General features: G+C 42.6%; 1 protein-coding gene across 6 annotated transcripts in view; it reads right to left on the bottom strand.

The window, feature by feature from the left end:
- Positions 1-22,088, bottom strand: part of cdc42bpab (CDC42 binding protein kinase alpha (DMPK-like) b) — a 100,457-nt gene that overhangs the window by 33,462 nt on the left and 44,907 nt on the right. For all 6 annotated transcript variants that reach the window (XM_080791639.1, XM_080791643.1, XM_080791638.1 and 3 more), the window contains exons 4-17: positions 21,771-21,866; positions 19,237-19,385; positions 9,737-9,830; positions 8,648-8,848; positions 6,738-6,876; positions 5,759-5,868; positions 5,112-5,191; positions 3,830-4,008; positions 3,095-3,217; positions 2,274-2,407; positions 1,759-1,880; positions 1,101-1,221; positions 737-847; positions 51-289 (exon numbers count right to left, since the gene is read on the bottom strand). In XM_080791639.1, coding sequence (XP_080647765.1) covers positions 51-289; positions 737-847; positions 1,101-1,221; positions 1,759-1,880; positions 2,274-2,407; positions 3,095-3,217; positions 3,830-4,008; positions 5,112-5,191; positions 5,759-5,868; positions 6,738-6,876; positions 8,648-8,848; positions 9,737-9,830; positions 19,237-19,385; positions 21,771-21,866 — 1,898 coding nt within the window. The remainder of the gene's footprint in view (positions 1-50; positions 290-736; positions 848-1,100; positions 1,222-1,758; positions 1,881-2,273; positions 2,408-3,094; positions 3,218-3,829; positions 4,009-5,111; positions 5,192-5,758; positions 5,869-6,737; positions 6,877-8,647; positions 8,849-9,736; positions 9,831-19,236; positions 19,386-21,770; positions 21,867-22,088) is intronic.

Consider the following 22,088-nt stretch of genomic DNA (forward strand, 5'->3'; position numbering starts at 1 on the left):
AACAAACGGAATGAAATAAAAAATGACAAAAGAATAACCGCATTGTGTACCTCTCGCGGCGTGTCTTCTCCAGCTTGTCTTTGAGCATCAGGATCTCTTTCTGCAGGGCGAGGTGCTGGCCCTCGGCGTCGCGCAGCTCTTTGCGCAGGCCCTTCAGCTCGGTGGCGTGCTGCGCCTCCCGCCGGTCCAGCTCCTCCTTGTACAGCAGAGCCTTCTTCTCCAGGTCGCCCCGCAGGCGGCCCACCTCCTGGTCTGCAGTGGACGGCGTGGCAGAGCCCATGGGCTTCGACTGGGGGACGCAGGGCAGTGTTAATCTAGTGGACGGCGTGGCAGAGCCCATGGGCTTCGACTGGGGGACGCAGGGCAGTGTTAATCTAGTGGACGGCGCGGCAGAGCCCATGGGCTTCGACTGGGGGATGCAGGGCAGTGTTCATCTCGTCAAATAAAACGGACGAAGAAATATTCGTCTGCTACCTTTTTAAGACTAAATAAAAATGAAGATATGATGACTAATACCAAATACATTGACAATTCCGTCAATAAATAAAAACTAGACTAAAATGTTAGGGAGGGACTGGTGTAGAACTAAAAGACTTGCGCTCTAAAACGACTAAAACTTTTAGTCAACTTTTCAGATGACTAAAACAAAAAAAATGTATTCAAAAGACTAAAACAATGTTAAACAAAATTAACATTGAGGGGAGTGTGTGTGTGTGTGTGTGTGTGTGTGTGTTACCTTGAATCCTTCCAGCTCCTCTTCTAGTTGTCGGCTGTACTGCTCATTGCGCTCCCTCAGTTTCCTCTCTTTCTGTGCCTCCAACGATTGTTCCTCTGCCTGGGCCTCCATCTGACAGCACACACACACACACACACACACACACACACAATTAGAGACTGATCCTTTCTTTTTCAATCACATGCTCACACAACACGCACCTTGAAACACACCTTCAAAGGTTGGTTTCATTTCACATAATAGCCAAATGAGACGAGACCATATTGAACAAGGGCTCCACCAGACACAAACCACCACATACCATAACACATGCAGACACAGAGAGGGAGTGCGCTACAGTAGCAACTACAGGGGTCTACTCTACCTCCTTCTTGGCCCTCTCGGCCTTTCGCACCTCCAGGCGGAGAGCTTCCACCTTCTGAGTCTGACTCTCCATCTCCTCCTCCTTATCGCGCAGCTGGCGGCCCAGGCGCTGTTTGACTGACCTGGACGACAACACGTTCAGAATTAACACACTTTCCTTTATCCCTTAGTCACAGTTGGGTGGTGTAGGTGAAAACAACACTGAGTGCAAAAAGGAAACGACAATGACGTCCCTACAAAAAAATCACAAAATATATAGGCCTAGATATAATGTAAAAGTGATATTATATGAAAATTTTAATGGCGTGAATGCAATAAACGCCAGGGCTTTCTGAAAAGGACAAATGTATGTACTTTTACCCTGCATTTGTCAAGTGACAAATTATTTATGCGTGTATTGCAAACAATCAATCAACTAACCAAACCAATCAACAATCATTTGTTGATCAGAAAATCAATCAGTTAATCACCCAGCAATGAGCTAAACAATCCCCAAAAATAGGCTACAAAAAAGGGGCTCAAAGCCCAGCAATGTAAATCAGAATTGAGTGTTCCGACTCAGGACAGTGAAACGGAGGTACATCAATGGGGTTTGTCAGCATCACTACAGATGATGACACATGGGTGGTGTTTGTCAGTGTCACTACAGACAGAGGTACCTGAGGTCTGTGAGTCTTTCGTTGAGCTCAGAGAACTCCTGCATGGCCAGTTTCCTCTGGCTGTGAGCCTCCTTCAGCTCCTTGGACTGAGCCTTCAGCTTCTCACTGGCGTCCAAAATATCCTGGTGAAGACATTGCATTCCACCGTTAAGACGAGGACAAGGAGTGTATGGTAGTATGACAACTACCCGTATCCGTATTTGTTAACCACTTTCAATCCGGCCTATTATAGGCGTTATAGGCATTATGATCGATTTTGTTTTTAATAGCAGAGGATGTAGACGGGCTATTTTTGGTATTCATCATGTGGGCAATAAAAAACAGTGTACGCTAATCAGTCCAAGAGCACTGAGCTGTTAGATTGTCAAAAACACGCATATTTTCTTGGGTTCGGATATCGGAAGCGGTTCTTATTGGTTTTAAGTTCGTTACCGAGTATTCAGCTCTGGGCACACACAGATACAGTAGATGTACAAGAACAAACATGCAGTACACACCCAGAGCCCCAGCGTTACCTTATGCAGGTCGTCTCTCTCCTGCGAGAGGCTTTTCATCTGTTTCTCCATAGTCCTGATGTGTTTGGACGAGTCCTCCAGGTCCCTGCGTGCCGACGACACATCCTCCAACTGCTTCTCTAACTGGCCCGAGTCTGACACACAAACATACACATTACCCACAGAGTCTGGAACTATTCCCCACTTCATGTTTCTCCTGGTCCATCTTGGATTAGTTAAAATGCCATCATTATTCATTATATTATCATTATATTAAAAGGATTCCAAGCTGAAAGCATTCTGTTCAAGTCCATCTCAGGGACATCTCTGGGGTTGTAAATGTACATGTCTGGCTATCAGTGTAACTGTCATACATGAACTTTGTAATCCTACAATTTTAGATTTACACGGTCTCCGTGCCATCAGGTGCCATGATCCGTGGTTTCATGATACTTGGGCCAATGACACCACTCACACAATCTCAGTGTCGCCTATCTGAAGCAAACATTTATTAAAATATGACAGATTTCCTGCCACTTCACAAGTCGTATGATCAAGCTATTTGACCTTACATTATCCGGGTGAAGTAAGGTCTATTTTATATTACTTATGACTTGGATTCTTTTGTGGTATTTAGTATATAGTAAAAAAAACCTGGAGATTTTTGGAATGCACAAGCCACTGGAGTCGTTTGGCTTAACCACTTACAGGTAGACTGGGGGCTGATCGGGGTGCAACACTGGTGATGTTCCAGGTAGCCTCTCTACCCACTAAGCTACGGCCACCCTCGCCTGGGCACTACCGAGCAGAGCTGAGCAAGAATAGGAAGATTCAGTACTGACCAGCTATCTGTTTCTTAAGGATGTCGATTTCACTCTTCAAACTCCTGATCTCCACCTCCTTGTTGATGCCGAGAGGAGCCTCGCCCCCCGCGTGCTGCAGTGCCTGCACCGCCTGGGTCGACTCTGTAATGACCGGTAAGACTAGTCACGTGTGGAGTTTTAAACCATACTACAGAAAATACAGAGTTCCAAGCAATGACACCATATAGATAGGCCTGTCACAACTATTACATCATTGCCTAATCGCAATTATTTTGTTTCCATGTTGAAAAATGTTCATACATTTTCAAATGTTTTTCAGAAAGAGCAGAAATAGCAGATATATAATAATAAAAAACAAATTTATATAATTAACAACTGTGGTCGTTAGGGGTGGGTCTTCCATTGAGAAATGTGTATATGTGGTGGGGTAGGACCACCTATATAACACTAATGACACTAGATATTGGCTCAAAGTGCAGTGTCTCTTTCATCTTTAGCTTAGCAGCCGAAACGTTGGCACTCAGGCAGGAGACAGTATGTTTGGTACACAGCAAAATCCTCAATCCTCCGAGTACATTTATTAATTTGGAACTTCAACTCAAATAGACCCTTTATGGGTCCAGATGGTTAAATTCGCACCTTATCAGAGTTGCTATCTATTTCTAGAAATAGATAGCATGTGCTTGTAGACCGTATGCATACTGTGCCAGTATGGTCGTCACATGGACAGTGCCAGTGGGGTCAAAACCTCACCTTGTAGTTTGCGGCTGAGCTCCGTTTTCTCCTGCTCCAGGCGGCGTATGCGTCTCTCGTAGGCCTCGGTGGCAAGGCTGTCCTCCAGGCCGCGCTGGACACCCGAGTCTATGTCCTCCCGTGGCCCATGACCCTGAACTGCACACAGCTCCCGCAGGCAGCCCCGGTCCGACAGAGTGCTGAGGAAACAAGGACATGGTTATCCACTTAGAACCTGGCTTCCCTAAACATTCACATTTTAAACGTTTTTTCTTTTTGCACATTCATCCGTTTCTAAGATGGGTGCTACAGCAGGCGATGATAAGGAGTGCATTTCAATCCATGCCCATCCATTTACATGTGTCATAGTGTTATAGTTGTGTGTTCTTGTTTGCAAAACAGCGAAAAGAGTACTGTGAGCTCACAATGATGTTGGGGGGGTCTGTGGGGTAGTCTGCAGGAGGCGGTCTGTCTGTAGGGGGTATCAGTGTTTCCCAAGCTTATGTTTAGTTTTTCTGGCTTGTTTGGTCATAGGGCTGGTTGTAGTAGTGGGGAAGTAGCTGTTTAAGGGTCTACTACCAGACCAGTTGGCTAACTTGGTAGCATGTGAAACAGTCCTTGGTACTAGCACTAAGATTCCCCCCCACCCCCCCTTGGCAAGGAAACATGATTGAAAATAATACTAATTAGCAGTGTTGGTAAGAGGGAGAGAAAAAGCTGGCTAGGTACAAGCCAAGCTCTCAACATGAGTCGTGAGCATACAACACTGCAGTTCCGTACGACAAGGTAAACAGTAACTCAAGTATTAGGAAAAGTGAGGAAGAAAGGACACCGGCAGGGAGGGAAAGGGAGAAAAACTGAATTGAAACAGACAAGGGATGGATGAAAGGATCAGAGAAAAAAGAGATAGATAAACTGATAGAAAGAGATGGTAAATTTGACAGGAGGAAATGTTGTGTAATGGAACTAGATGGCTAAAGAGGAGAAGAAGGGAGGAGTGGAGAGAGTAGATCAGAAAGAGAGACAGGAAAGACCATTATCACTCAGCCTTGCAGAGATAAGAGACGTAATTGGGACTGTACTGTATGTGACTTTCTCACGGGCAGAGCGTTTGGGGGGGGACAAAAGCATCAAATCATGAACATCACCTTATTAGGGGGACATACAGATTACTCCTACACTTCACAAGCACAGAGTGCAAAGAGCAGACCCGCCTGGTAAGGGGGGGGGGGGGGGGTCATTTTGGGGGAGCTCTAGTTTTGGTTCACCCAAAATCCTGCCTGGTTGGTGTGATGCCACTTACCATTTACTGGTGTAGGTGAAACCACAAAAGGGTAGGTGATGGCCAGAGAAGGCTGTGTGGGACGGAGGGGGCATCGTTTCCTGAAAGACAATGAGACAACAAGCTTAAGAATGAGAGACAACACACTTTAGAGAGAGAGAGAGAGAGAGAGAGAGAGAGAGAGAGAGAGAGAGAGGTGCAGTGAGGAGATTGTGAGTGTTGGAACCAAACAAAAGTGAGTGTAACATATAGAGATGCAAAGGAAAGAGAACAGGAGAGCAATGAATGACCAATGGCTCCATAAAGACTGGCATGACTAAATAAGGAAGCAGATCAAGGAAGAGAGAGGGGGGGGGGAGAGAGAGAGAGAGAGAGAGAGAGAGAGAGAGAGAGAGAGAATGGAGAGAGAGGGAGAGTCTGTACTATTGTGAAGATTGTATTTTATGACGCTGACATTTTCTGTTTGATTCAGAAGTCAAACAAGAAAACGGTAAATTGGAGGATGGGGGGATTTGGATGATGGATAATTAATACACACAGTAAATTCCGTTACACGTTGTGTATTCTCTGGACAGGATTTTACGGTGTGTATGGATGAGATAAATCGGATTCAGGCTCCCGGCATTTCAATTCAAGCTCGTACATTTAGAGAGAACAACACCACTTACAGAGTTCTTGAGGCAGTCGTCATCCACGTCAAAGTTGGACGTGTCTGTCGGACTGCTGACCTCTGGGATGTAGGGGGCCTCGCAGTTACGGATGTTGTCCCAGTCAATGCCTGAACAGAAGGGATGTTAATGAATATCAATGTGCCCTCAAAATATCAATGCCAAATAAGAGCACAATGTGGATGTCTATGGAGATAGGCTATGCTATAACATCTATTGAATAGTTACTTGTCAACATCTTTTCATTCTTTATTGTAATTTAGTCATTGCCAATTCCTCTATGTGTATAGTTCCTGTCACTGTCGGCATTAGGCTGGTGTAGTTTCTCTAATGGGGGTACGTGTACGGAGGTAGGAGTATGTGAGAGAAAGTGGAATTTGGAACATTTTATTTCACGGTTATGTTTGATGATGAAACCGTGAGGAATGTGTATTAATTCATTAATTTGTAAACTGTTAAACCAAATAAAATAAAATATAAATAAAACTTTTCTTGGCATAATTGTTATTGAATGGAAATCATTACTTATTTTGCCATTTTATTTCAAACATACAGACTCAAAACTAGACATACTGAAATATTACAGTTTAAAATTGCAATTTCTTACTTACATTACTTACATTACCCGTGCGCTAGATTAGAACATTATTGAATGGCATGAAGTTACAGGGCTGCAATAGCAGAGTGATAGTCTGTCTACTTCATCATTATTTGGAGTTAGAGAACTAAATCAATATTTTTTAATAAACATATTTGTACGATTACGTTGATGGAACTAAACGTTAAAATACGACGGCACGGCAGTATCCTTTAAGATAAAATTGTATGTCCAGGCATCCATGCTTTAAACATGCTTTTGTTTACAGTATGTAATCAAAGTATGCTGTGACATTCACAGTGACAGCTTTTGTCTTCAATGACTATGAATTGAGATTCAATTTAATTCAATTAAATCTTATTAAAGGACCACTTTGCATACCAGTGAAGAAAGGATGCGCCTTGAAGTCTTCAATGCCGTTCTGGCCCAATCGGTGCTCTCGGCTGCAGATGAGTCGGCGAACTAGATCCTTCGCATCGTCCGACACGTCTGTCAACTGCTGAGGGAACTGGAATCGCTCCTGTGTGTATGTGTGTTTTTGTATAAGGTTATCACATGGAATAAAGCAAAATAACATCTTAGAACATTTTGTGAGGCCAGATTCTAATCTGTAATTTGTGAAACAGCATAAAAAGAGTCCCCACGCCCCACACTACACGTTTCCGGAAGGATTAGTACAATATGTAGAATTATTATGTTTTATTGTTCTAAACCTTGTTCTTGCTGTTGTAGACACTGCCAACCAGTTGAGGAACATACAGAGTTTAACCTTTGCTTTTATGAAATAATATGCAAGACCGTTAGAGTTTATGGAAGATGCTTCGGAACATGTTTTCTATTGCTATTGTTTTGACCACTTAAAAATACTATTTATTCTTAAAATACCGGTAACCAATAACCAATGTGTGACATGCTTCCATAGAAGACATGCTGAGATCTATTGAATTCAAACGACTGGAATCAACCGTGGGGAATGATAACTTTAATCCAGCATAAATAAAAAAGAAAGTACAGTACAACCCTGTGTTATTGACAGTGTGTTACTGTCAGTGTTACTCTGCAAGGTGTTGGCACTTATTGCATTGTCCCCATATTGTCGTAACAGAAATCCTCTATCTTTTACCACTATCCCCAGTAGCTATAGCTAAAGACTTATTAGCCGCGACTGCTAGTCTTCCTGTACTGTATGCCTGTCCCATCAAAACAACAACAATCACAGCTCAGCTGCTACGTGCATGACGTCAAGAAAGAAAACCATCCGCGGCCATGACTGAACACTGCATGAACAGTCAGAAAGTGACTGCTGAAGTGAAATTCATGGAGTGTAAAAGTTGGGGGAACTTTTTGCTTATAGGTGATGTATTTAAAAATAAATAAAACACTATTTCCATTTTGGCCAAAAGAAACATAGTCCGTCACCACAATAGCCGACATGCCCACACGCAGCCAGGAACATTTCTCATGATTCATGGCTCATATTTCCCCATTAATATTATACTGACATGGCACAGAGCAAGGAGGAGGGAGGCAAACGGAGTGCATGCTTGCCCAGAGACAAACACACAGAATTAAGAAAACAGGAGATTCTTCCAAACCAAACACCTGTGGGACTTCGAAAACACGTACACTACAGTATGCACAGACAGACTGACAACAATTTGTATTATACTGAATGTATATCATCGCTGTCGGTGTGCCTTCTTAAATATTCTCAAAATCGCGGAAATAGCAGATCAACAAGCAAACAACACATGTCGATAAAGTTGACTTGATGACAATGTACTAGTGACATGGAAATTCATTGTACTTGCACATTCAATAAAAGGCTTAAAATCGTTCCGAGTTGCTGGCAGCTTGGATGTACAAGGATGATGTTCTTTGGGCCTGTTGCTATCTTGAAGGCCTTTGGTGTAGCCTGGGCAGCATTCCATTTCGGGTTCATGATCCGGTCGGGAGAGGACAGTAACTTCCGTCATGCTGTAGTCAATGATTTCTAGTCATCTGGCAGGAAACCTCAAGACAGAATCAGTACTAACGAATGGGTACTTCTTATTCCACCATGTGGTTACTGGTTTCCTGCCTGATGACTACAAATCAGTGACTACAACATGATGTAAATTACCATCCACCTGTTCACATGGCGATGTTGTAACACAGACCAGGCTTTCCTCCGAGGTGGAAAGCCTTGTGACGCGAGGTTAGATTTGATGTGTCATGTGAAATTGTGACAAATCCTTGTTTATAAATGTAAAAATAAAATACAAAATGCCTCTTCGGGTATAAAAACGCACCTTGTGGTTCATGATCTTGCCGTAGGTTTCCACCAGGGACTCTGCATAGAAGGGCGTCTCACCGTAGAGCATTTCGTACATGCACACGCCCAGGGACCACCAGTCACACTCTGGGCCATACTTTCCCTTCCCGTCCTCCATGGCCTGAAGAATCTCTGGGGAGATGTAGTCCGGAGTCCCCACCGCCACAGAGGACTGGACCTACAGGGAGGAAGAGGAGGAGAGGGGGGTTGAGGAGAAATTAAATCAGCAGCTGATCTCCCTTATCAGACAGGCTGCCGTCTAAGAGTTTGTGTTCTTTGCTGGATTGTTTAATGGTATCTATCCACCCACGGAAAGAGCTTGTGTTTGGTTTGCAACTATAAATATTTCAAATACAAACACAAGTTTCTAATTATCGTCTCAATAATTAATCAAATTCACAGTGGAAGCAACTTTTAGAGAAATCTCGTGGGAGAATTTGATCTCAGCCGTCACAATAAGGCCTACTAGCTTCATGCCACCATGAAGGAAGTGGCACAGCCAAAGCATTAAAGAAGCACACCTTCAACAAAAAAAATCACACCCGTGTGAAGTGAGGCGCTAAGTCTAACTCATGTTGATTAGGTGATGTAATGGTGATGTTAAACAAACGGTGCAAACACAAACATTAAACGCCATTAACAATAAAGAGACAATATGACGTAAATGACACATTTTCCCTTCATTGTCTTTTACAAAACAAACATTGAACTAAAGACAAACATTAAACCTGTGTATAGGAGGGGCTGGGGCCCCTTAAAAATAACATGGTGACGTTTCAATTTAATACAATTATGTTATTAGTTACACATTAGAAGGTACAACAACCAGATTTTTTTCTGTATTTATTTCATCCTAAGTTACTCTTCTTCATTAATTCCACACATGAGGGAAAATATTTTCCAGGCGGTGTTCTCTGAACATCCAACCACAGGCAGAACCTAGCCGTTAAACCAAACATCCCCAATGAGGGGACCCCCCTCCCAGGTCTTAAGAAGGGGGTCGCTGTGGTTTTGGGGTATGTTTGTGTTGGACATGGGGAAGTGCCCGCAGTGTTATGGAACTTACCGTTCCATCCTCCATGAGTTTGAGGCAGGAGCCAAAGTCAGCCAGGCGGATATGGCCGTTCATATCCATTAGAATGTTGTCAGGCTTGATGTCCCTGTGAGGGGAAGATAGGAGAGGAAGGGAGGAAGAGAAGCAGGGAGGTAAAGAAAGAAAGACAAATTGAGTAAATGATCCAAAAAGACAAAAGAAACGGGATGAAGAAAACAGATTCTTCCAAATCAAATACCCATACATGACAGTGTGTACTGTAAATTACTGCATACACACAGGCACAGCACAATTAATCAAGAAAACGTCATGTTATGTTTCACAATTATGTAATTGTGAAACTTCGAAGTTAATTTAAACAACTTATCAGCTGTGCATCTTTCCCTCATCTCCTCACCGTGTACACGTTTAATATAACCAGATCATTGTACAACCCATCTCCAAATCCATACGCTCAATAACATCACATAATACCATTAGATGTACCATTTGACCAACGATGTGGTACCAATGAACAAATACATTACATTGGTAAAAAATTACAAAACATATTTTCCACCGAAAATCATTACAAAAAAATCTGATCAATAATTGTGATTACAATATCAAGCAAAAAAAAATAAGATATAAAAGTAATATAATTATAGCCCCAATGCACAAACAAATGTAATAAACCAAAATACTGTACACACACATGCATGAAAAACACCCATATGAGTTGCTGATTATCATAAAAATCTAATTACATCACCTAAGGGATATAATACTATCTGGGATTAAATAGACTGTAATTTCCTGTTGGTCCATTTATCACCAGCATGACATCTCAAAATGAACTCAGGGAAAGGATAAACATAAAGAAGACTTTAAGGTTTGTGGTTATGGAATATGTGCTTTGGCTTTAGAGCAAATATGACTTGAGTGTGTGTGTGTGTGTGTGTGTGTGTGTGTGTGTGGGGGGGGGGGGGGGGGGGGGGGGGGGGGGGAGACTGCACTGTGCAATACTCCTACCTAGAGGCCTTATCTCTTGCTTTTATCTGTCAAATACAGAGAGTTAATTTAGCTCTTGGTAAAAAAAAGAATGGCACTTTCTGGTCCAAAATACACAATGGATTTTGCTGTGGTAGGTATACGGTGCCATGTCATTATTCCGACCTCTCGGGTGATTTGTAACCCGCAGCACGGGTGATTTGTAACCCGCAGCGCGGGTGATTTATAGCCAGCCGGACTAACGGGAGGTCTGACTTAAGGGCAGTCCCCAGGTATACGCCCACCTCCATTAACCACTGGTTACGCTTTCCAAAAATATATTTAAAAAAATTAAATCTGCAAAAATAAGCTCACAATCTCATCTGCTTAGTTATTTTTGAAAGTCTGCCCAAAATGTGACCAAAATACAGATGCCAGGTTGAAAGTGGTAACGTGGTGTGTTTGTTTAGGCCAGGTTCCAATTGGTTCTAATCTAGTTCAAGACGGACACACACCTACAAACACATTTATTTCCAGGACCAATGAAACACAAAAACACCCAAGTCACCCATAGAGATCCCTGTGTCCCATACAGAGCCCATCATTCTAACTTCTACCACAAATTGTGTGTTTGTGTTTGCGTTGCGTGCACCCAGTCATGAGGATTCAGCACCGGGACTAGATAAGCGCATACATACACTATCTATTCCAACTTAGTAACACCAAAAAATAAAAAATAAAAGATCTCCAGTAATTACACTATGAAAGCAACAAATCCTGGCCTGGTTGAAAAGGTCAAGTCTCCCACCACCAGTGTGTCTAAATATAGACCCTGGCCAGTTTGATGACTTGCCCTGAAGGCAGCTCATGTCAAAGCCCTTCTGTCTGAGCCAGTCTTATCAATGCAAAGACATGTCTGACCATGTAGAGCACTGCTTCAACACAGGGTCAGGACACATTTGTGTGTCACGGCGGACACATTTTTATGGGTCCCTTTATGTTTTTGTTTCCTACATTTACCGTAGTTTTTAATTATTTCAAAACATTAAAAAAAATAAAGAGTCATGAATTAAAAACAAATTAAATGTTCAATGTTTTGTGTTCTTTTTCTCAGTAATTTCATGAAGAAATCAAAGAAAAATCAAAGAAATTCCATAAATTAGAAAACAAATGTGTACGTAGTAGTGAAAATTGTAGATCTGCTTGTTTCACTAGTTTGTGTCCTGGGCAAACATCTAATTTCTCTTTTGGGTCTCTCTCGAGCTAAAAGGTTAGGGTACCGTGGCAAAGACAGATCTTTGGAGTGGGCTGTTGTGAGCTGTAGTCCAGCATGCAACAAAGTATTATGGGAATTTAAGTCAATGCCACAGGAGTACACAAACACCCTACTCACCAACACACATTCATACTCTGAGATCAATAATCCTCTCCAGAGTCTCCACTATTTCTAATCTAAGCGCAAGGACATACCGGCTTCTAAAAGACAGCTCTGATAACGGCATGAAATGACTCCATTTATTGTGTGCATGAGAGTGTGGCGGTCCAATTGACAGCATAATTCAGTACATTACTCACAAACAGTGAAGATATCAAAATCTCATTCCATCTGTGCTACTGACGATAATTGCACTAATTAACAGTACTAGGCCGAATGTCGTCTGAGTACCTGTTGTACCCATATATGTAGATTTGCCAATTCAACCATAATTTGCGGATTTACAGATATTTTCGGGAGATCCACCAAGCTGACTGACTTCAAACCAGGCGGCATCGCATAGCTGTGATAACTTTGAAATCAGTTGGTCGAACGGTTCTCGAGTTGCGTCAAGGACATTTATAGAAATTGAATTATTATTACAAAACATATTAACCACTTCAGCCGTATAGATATTTCGGCCATTTAAACCGGTATATTGTATACATCTGCTATTTGAAAATAGCAGATCTACAAGCTCACAATGAGTTGTGATGCATCGCATTGTGGGCTCTTTTTTTTTTGTAGACACTTCTACACTTTTACACAAGTACATTTTGTATGTGGGAATTCTACAGAGTACATCTAGTATTGATACTTTTACTTAAGTAAAACAAGTGAGTACTTATTTCACCACTGGTGGTTTGCGAGATTAGCTCTGGATAAACAGACACACAGACCCTCGTATGGACAGTCTCCTGCAGAGCCACAGCAAAATAATAAAAATATAATCAATAACATAATCAAATAAATGTAGAAAGAAATAGCAGCCACAGTCTGAATTTACCACCTCTGGGCTTGTGGCTGGTGCATGCCAGGCCGTGGTCAATACAATTCTATCCAGTAAGCAGATTTTTCTTTCTTTTTGCACACATGGTTCCAGGAAACGCACAATGGTTCAGTTCCAGACCACTTCACGTGTCAACTTTTAGATACTAGGGCTTTTATAAAAAAAGATCTTACTGTTAACAACAGACAGTCTTGACTGACATCAGACATCACCAGCTTAAATGTCTGCCTTTTTCAACCAGGGCTTTCTAGACGTGAAACGGGCTGGTGTTTTCTGGCAGGCAGTGTGTGTGGGTTCTGTTCCAGGGGGCCTGCATGCAGACAGTGTTGCCTGATTTAGCCAGAGAAATAAATAAGTAACCAGGTCTATGAAAACATGCCCAAAAGAAGCAACAAAACACATGAGCATTTAAATCTACATTCTGTATACAAAAAGATGCCGATCACCATTGTGAGCCATTTTCAAAACATCTTGAAATAAAATGTGGAATATTTGGAAGATTATTTTACACATATCTGGTACGAGGCTCCCCTGGCACAAAACATTTAAGATGAGGTTTAGGGACAAATGCATATTCATGCATGCATATTCGAACCACTGGTTTAAATAATAATTAAAACTTTTAAAAGTAAGCCAAAATAAACTACGCTTTAGAACAAGCCCCAAAGAAACGCAACCCGCAACAACCAATATCTGCAAGACAAAGAAGCACAAATTCGCAGACAGCCTGGGCCACACTGCCTGCAGCTTGGAGGCGGGCTAGCTCATCAGCCTGATCTTGTGACGCCGCCCATAAAATGGCAGTTCTATTAAGCAAGACATTGTTGTATAAAATGAAATATGAAGAATAGTATCTACAAGCTCTATTTCTTGCCATTTTGTTCATCAATATGAAAAGAATTTAAAAATGAATTGAAAATCGGGATTCAGAAAAAGAGTAGCTACAGCAATGAGTGCATGAGTGACTTCAAGGGTGCATGAGTGACTTCTCACTCATACAGTCCTGCACCGATGTTAGTGACCTGTAACTACAGTTACAGTAGTAGTGATGTTAGTGTTAGTGTTACAGTAGTAGGGACGTGGCACAAGTTTCATACACATGTATGTATGTGTGCTTGCACACACACACACACACACACACACACACACACACACACACAAAACTACTGTTTATAGAGTTAGTCAGCCACAGCACGTAAACTTGGAGGCACAGAAGATCAAAGGTTAGATTAAAGAAAAGTTGTTTCATAACTCAAGACACTCCCCACATCCTTCCTACTATAAAATGAAAAGTGTCTGTCTGTCTGTCTGTCTGTCTGTCTCTGAAATATTTTATTATGTACACATTTTGTCTGTATGCTGTGATTGTAATTTGTCTTGATCAGGGGGTGGGGGTATCTGGTGAGGTGACAGGCATGGGACCAGCAAGAACATGAAATCTGGCACATTAAGTGCTTGTCATGTGTGTGTGTGCTTGTGCGTGCGCGTGCATGTGCGTGTGTGTGTGTGTGTGCGTGTGTGTGTGTTCGTTCATGTACATACGGCCATTGCCAGGTCTTAATCTGGTCCAAAGTCTGCTTCTTTGCTTAGAGAGCAGACAGCATGAGTTGACCCTTGCCTGAGTGTTTGCGTCTGTGTGTGTGTGTGTGTGTGTGTGTGTGTGTGTGTGTGTGTGTGTGTGTGTGTGTGTGGAAGACAGGATGGTAGGGTTGGCTATGGTGTGAGTGCTAGTGTGCGAGAAAAAGGAATTCATCCCGACTAAACCAGCGAAACATCTAAGCTAGTGACAACTATTCCTATTCTTTTTGCAGCCGCCACCCCCTAATGCACCCGTCTTTTCTCCCCTTCTTTCTCTCAGGGACATCACAGATTTTCTCGCTTCTCACCATTCCAGCCCTTTTAATTTCATAATTCCTAAACATCATCTTACTTTCTCCTGATATAATATCCATTGTTTCTCTCTGCCTCGTCGCACACACACACACACACACACGATGCTAATGCTAAGATGAAGCTACGGTGGGCTAGTTAGCATGGCTAATTGAGCTACTGTTGACACAGTGGGGCTTCCTGCGGTCTTAAGGAGCGGTGCAGGGCTGAGAATAGAGGGGGGTAATCTCCTCTAAGACCATGGCGTCCATCTGTGAGGGCCATCTGGACAGTAACGCTGGCCCAACACACACACTGGCCTTTGATGACACTTGAAAATAGATGGAGAGGACAACTGTGCATGATGGCAGTCCAGGTCGGTTAGACTATAGACTGTGTTTGTGAGGTGTTTGACCTGGCTGGGACCCAGTTTGACCTGGCTGGGACCCAGCCAAAACATGTGCCATTATGTTTTGGTTGAGACATTGGGACCTTGAGGTGGAAATGATCAAATTAAATCAAAAGCTAGCTTGCTTACTTCTCACGTCCGTTAACACAACATACATAGACACAATTCCATGCATGCATGCACGCACGCATTAAAACAAACATTGCACAACTCCCATCTCCTTTATAACATGCATTGACCACTTTGATCAAACTTAGCTAATACTGTATATAAAACTGCCACCCATGTCAGTAGCTGATAAGTAAACAATGCAATCTAAGCTCTATGTGTTAAATGACAGATTTGACACAGTGTGTGTGTGTGTGTGTGTGTGTGTGTGTGTGTGTGTGTGTGTGTGTGTGTGTGTGTGTGTGTGTGGACTCTTAGATCAGTGGGCCTTGGAGACACACATGGGCCTGATCAATAATAGAATACACATTCCAATCAATAGGAAAACACCATCTGACGGACGGATACACACATACAGCTATAGTGAGAGCCAGCCAGGTGGAACAGATGTCATCTGTCATACACTCCTCTCTGTCTTTGCCCATCTGCTGCTCAGTCACACATGCAATTTCTCCCTCTAACATAAAGTTCTTGTTCAGAGATTCCCACCGAGATAGAAATATACCCACTTCTATCACTCTCTTTGAAACACAACACTGAGTCACTGACGCATGCATGCACACACGCACCCACCCAACACCCTCTTCTCAGGGCAGACAGATGTGGTGCTGGCTAGCACAGTGCTACACAGAGCTTAGCCATGCTGAGTCAGACTATTGAAACGTCTGTCAGGCCCCTATGGGAGGCCATGCAGATCACTGACCACTTATACATAGAAACGCACGCACGCACGGACGCGCTTGCACACACACACACACACACACACACACACACACACACACACACACAATCTCTTTTGTCTTTCCCTCTGGCCCTCTCTCTTTTTTATTTTTAAACAAACACACGCTCTCTTGGGACATGGTGAGGGGGGAGTTTGACCCCAAGCTCTAAGGCTTTTCCATTCTTTTATTTGAAATCATTTCAGCTCTATCAGTGTCAACTGGACTGAGTACTCTTTTTTTTTTTTTAAGAAAAAACAGCATGACACAGTGCCACAAAAACACTAAACAAACAGGAAAAGATTAAAAAAAAGGATCCCAACAACGGAAAATATGGGATGAAAATAGGCAGCCTGTATGAATACCGAATAAAGTAAACAGGGATATGCTGTGTCATTTTGTTTTGAGATATTATAAGGTCGGGCATCCTGAGTGGTTAGCATCCATACTGCAATGGGTGCAAAATGCCCTGGTCAGCAAGTCTGCGGTAGGATTCCCAACCGGCCGACCCATTTACTCTATGCCATTCCTCTACTTTCTCTCCACATTTGCTGTCTCTATTAAATAAAGGCTTAAAATACATCGCAGAAATAACTTAAAAAGTGATAAGGGTTTGCAGACTATCAAACTCCTCGGTCAACCATTTCACTGGTTACCCAGTGTGTAGTATTCCGTTATTTATCGTTTAAGGTTTTCCTATTGGTTTCTGTATAGTTTTCCATCTACTGGCACAAAACCTGGCCTGTTGCACTGAACAATTTGGGCTAACATTTTTAAAGCAGATTATTTTGCCAGATATTATGATTACAAACCTTCATCAGGATTAGTCTTGATTTTGAGAGAATAATTATTTTCATTGTAGTTTTCTTGTTTCTTACATTTTCACCACGTTGAATGACAGTATGCCTTCTGTGAAATGACTGTGATGTTTTATGTCTTTGTGATTAGTATAATATTGTATGTTGTCTTATATACACTAGGGTTAAGTCCTGCCGTTGCAGAAAGACTCATGAAAATCTATTTTACTCTCATCACACATTGAACTGACAAACACAGACAGGCCGCTCCATTCATTCATTCCGCCCATTATACAGATGAATGAAGAATAGTGGCTTCTGTCCATCCCAGACAAAGAATTAGAGATAGTTCTGTACATCCTAGATCCTGAACCTACCTTGTTATCCAAAAGGTCATAATAATGAATTAAAAAGAATAGTGTAATATGAAGCAAACGCCTAAAAAAACAGTAATAATGGCATCACAGCCCACAGACATTCTTTACACTCTTACTAGTACTTTCAGTGACTCAACAACGAAGCTGCCTTTGATGATGTATCTGGACTGGGACGCGGAGTGACGGCCGCAGGATGATTAAAATGGGCGACTAAAATTAATAGCAAGCAAGTAGCATCCACAGCCATGTAAAATATGGCTCCAAGTAGCATCCACAGCCATGTAAAATATGGCTCCCAGGAGAATGAGGGGCCGCATTGCCACAGTAGGTCCATTTGTAATTCCTAAAAAGCGGCGGGGTTGTTGTGTTTAGCGTGATTGAGTGTGAATACAGGCTAGCTTTCTCTTTAACAGCCCAGCAAATTAGAGGGTTAATGCATTGTCTTTTTAACTCACACAGACTGGAAACATTCCCAACATAGGCACAGACGCTTATTCACAAAAACACATATCACCATACAGTTAAATGTAAACGTGCGAGACACACACACACACACACACACACACACACACACACACACACACACACACACACACACACACACACACACAGCCAGCAGGACACACCCTCCTCAGGGGACCTGACTGGCTGTCTCCACCCTCCACAAACCAAGCGTGCCAATCTCTCACGGGTGTGTGTGTGTGTGTGCATGAGAGAGAGACAGAGAGAGGGGGTTGGGGGAGTGGAAAAGAAGGGGGGCTGACAGCACCCCACCTCCACCCACACCCCTCCCAAGGAACCCCGTCATTACCCGTCCCAAAAAATCCCAGAGGGGCCTCAAGAGAGAAGCGACACTGTCCCCTCCCTCCCTTCATCCCTCTCTGCCTCTCTCACTCCATCCATCCACTCCTCCGCTTCCACCGCCAACCCCCACCCTCAGACATCACCATGCAATTAGTGGCTCCCTGCCTCCTTCACTAACTCTCTCTCTTTCTTCATAAATATCTGTATATATCTGTGTCTGTCTGTCCCTCTCTCTGTTTATAAATATCTATATCTCTCTCTGTCTCTCTCTCCCTCTCTGTCTGTCTGTATCGCTGGTGGGAAGGGAGATCAATCCAGCTGCAGAGTGCAGACACACCCAAAACCTAACTTCTTAACCACTCGAGGCCTATGCAGTGCACTGCACCTCGTCGTCGTACAACCAATGGCAAAAATAGCGACGAGACGTGCTGTGAACTTGTAGATTGGCTATTTTAGTTGCTTATAAAATAAGCATTAACCAGTCAGTCCCGCTTTCCTTTCTGTGCATCAGTCTCTCTATCCTTCCCATCTTCTCACCCTCTCTTTGCTCATCTCCCTCCATCTCACCATCAACTACACCCCTCCCCCCCCAACCCAAAATAAATGCTGCTACCGCCACGAACCCTTGCCAACAGCGATACTATCATTATGTTAATGAACCGACGGGACCACTTCCTGTCTGTTGAAAATCCACTTCTTGTGTATCAGTTAGAAAAGACAGCGGTGACCATACACACCCCCCCCACCCAACGGCGCCAGCTGTCCCATGAGCCCGAGGGCATCTCGTATTGGTTGAAAACTATCTTCTTCCTGTATGTATACATGTTGGAGACGACAGCTTTGTGGTCCCTTTGGGGCTTTGAAGCTTCGGCTTTTAGGTGGCTCGTTTGTTTGCCCTTCATAAAAATGAGCGAGAGTGAGTGTGGCGTGTGTTAATTGGGAGCAGGCTTGGGTAGCTTCAGAGGAGGACTTTGTTTGTACGCAGAACGGGAAGGTGTTAAGTGGGCGAACAAGACGACAGAAACTAAGTAACGAGGCAGAAAAGCGTTCATAAACTTTGCTATGATATAAAGTATCAAATGTAGAGATGGGGATCGAAATTTCCAGACACACACACACACGCACACATTCCTCACCTATGGACGTAGTGCAGCTGGTGAACAGAGTCGATGGCCAGCACCATCTCGGCCAGGTAGAACCGGGCCATCTCCTCTGGCAGACGGTCCTCAAACTTACTTAGCAGCGTCAACAGGTCACCACCTACGTAGTAGTCCATCACCAGGTACTGGTGAGAGAAGAACGACCAGACGGGACACGTTAAAAACCTACTGTCATTCTCTACTAGTACAGCACAGTTCACATTGCAAAACAATATTTAGAACACAAAACTAAATACTGAGTGTTGATTTAAAGGTACTGTAGGCCATGGGCAAGTAATTTTATTTGGTTAAATTACGTGTTCAAAAGCTCTATGCTGTGATAGCACTCATTGCTAGAGAGCAGAAAATGCATTTTCAGGTCGGGATACCAAATTTTATCCAATCAGGATAGAGAACACAGTCAGGATACAGGTCAAACAAGTGGAATTGTGATGACAAAGAAATGAGAAAACCAAACTGGAACAATATTAAAATTAAGCAGATAAATGGCTACTTTCTCCTGATGGCCTGAACATGTATTTTCTATTCATGAAAGAGCTGGAGAGTCAGGGAGACTCCCGTTACTGAACAAACACACTATAGCAATGGTTACTATCAGAATATAGTGATTTAACCTTTTAACGCAAACCTTTTTGTTTAAACCGAAAAATATCACTTAACTCTACCTTTAAATGGACCTGTAAGGGTTGGTGTTGAATGAACTCTTTATCTGTGTAGTTAGCTGTAGTGATTAACAGTAGTAGCAGATTACATCATCCGTTTCTTATTTGAGAGAGTGCAAGAAAACAGACTTTGAAAAAAGCAGATCTACAAGCTCACACAAAGTGACGCGATGTGAGCTTGTAGTTCGTAGTACGTACCACTGACTATAAATTAGGCTTTATACAGCATCACATTCAACACTACAGATAGATCAAACAATCATCTATTTACAGACAATGCCCATCATTTTTACTCAGCATGCCATTTTCTGATCCCTCTCTCTTTTTCCATAGCTCCTCTCTTTATTTTCTCACAGTATCATTACCATTGAGGACATTCTGGCTGCGAATGCCTAAAATCTGTCAGATTTAGCTTTTTCACTTTTAGGGGTTCCCTAAAAATAGCCAGCTGGACAGGCCGTAGCGTAGTGTGTATTCCTGAAGCCCTGGGGAGTGTCCAGCGAACTGAGCGAAGAGCATTTGTTGTGAGAATGTAGGGAATGGAATGACGGGCAGCCCTGGCATTTGAACCCAAGGTCAGGGAGCGCGTACTGGCTCCGCAGTCAGTCAGAGATGGACAGCCATATCAGCCAATGAAAACTGTGGTACGATGGCAGCGTGGCTATAAGCCAATCAGCAGGCTGGGAAGTCATGCCTTGGTGGCCAATGACATTATTAATGGGGATGTTAAGTTATGTTTTTGTTAAAAGAAAATTCCTATAGTTTTTTTTTCCTTCACATTTTTTTCTTATTATCATCCCAATCATTGCTACAGACCGTTACTGAGTTGGTTCAGTAACGGTCTCCATGTCTCACCAGCTCCACAATGGTCATTTATCAGCTTCAAATATACTATTAGTACCTGTATTGTGTATGAGTTCTCTCTCCTGATTGGATGGAATTTGTATCATGTATTTTCCGTTTAATAAAGGGCTGGAGAAAGATGGGGAAATCATTGCTGCTGAACAAACACTATAGCGATGATTGATATTGGAACATCTGAGCTTGTTAACACTTACTTAAAAATAAATATACATAATTTACACCCCCTTGTTGGCCCACTTTAGTGCAGCGTTAAGTCTTCAGTGTACCTTGTGTTAAGGCATGAAGGTAGAATTCAGACTTTTCCATTCAAAATATAGTCGTGTGTTAATATGCCGGCATAACAACTATATCTTTACAATCTTAATATTAAGCAGAAAAGCAGACTAACCGCCAGGGCAGTTATTTCCAGAACATTAAGTGTAAAGGGGGGGGGGGTCATTTGAAGTCATTTAAAGTCAAGGTGCACAGACAATGACACATATGTACATGTACTCACACAAGCCCAGCCAAGTGTGACTGGTGGGTTTGTGAACGAGACACTTTGGCAGGTAACCAATTGTGTTCTAGAAACATAGCTGGGTAATGAAATGGCAAAAGTGGCTGGTGAAATACACTGATGGCTGATGACATATGGAGCCGTTTGATGCTTTGATATTCATGCTCACATGCAGGGCTTCAATTGTCGATTTAGAACTACAGTATCTTCTAAACGATTATAACTTTTTTGGATTAGTCAAATAAAGGAGAAACTTGTTCTTTGTATTTACATCAATGAATCAACGTGAAATAATTGAAAATTGAACGGCGCAACGGGTAAAAAAAACATGCTCGGCCAGTTTTTTATCTTAAACAAACTAATGACCAAAAAAAGGCAACGTAAGCTTGCCTTGTAGATAGCCAAATGTTGTTGTATGACACCAAATGAGTCGTGGCGACTGAGAACTTTATCTAATTTGATCTAATCTATGAGTCCATCCATCTCACCAGAAAGTTGTCATCCTGGAAGGCATAGTGAAGGGTGGTTATCCACTGGCTGTTACCGTTCACCAGCACGTCCCTTTCCTCCCGAAAACACGCCGTCTGAAGAGGAACAGAACAAATGTCACTCTTTACAACATTTACCGATGATAACATGGCAGGATCAGGGAAAGTCATAGACAGTGTAGAGGGCTAGAGGCAAAACTTCCTCTTGAAATCCCTGATGTCACATTTCAACAGTGTTGTGACTAACGCCCTTACTGTACATCGCGTTACGTTACATAACGTAACTACTATTTGCAGTAACTTGTAACCTAACGCTTT

The sequence above is a fragment of the Protomyctophum bolini genome (genome assembly GCF_963924005.1).
Source record: "Protomyctophum bolini genome assembly, chromosome: 19".
NCBI lineage: Eukaryota > Metazoa > Chordata > Actinopteri > Myctophiformes > Myctophidae > Protomyctophum > Protomyctophum bolini.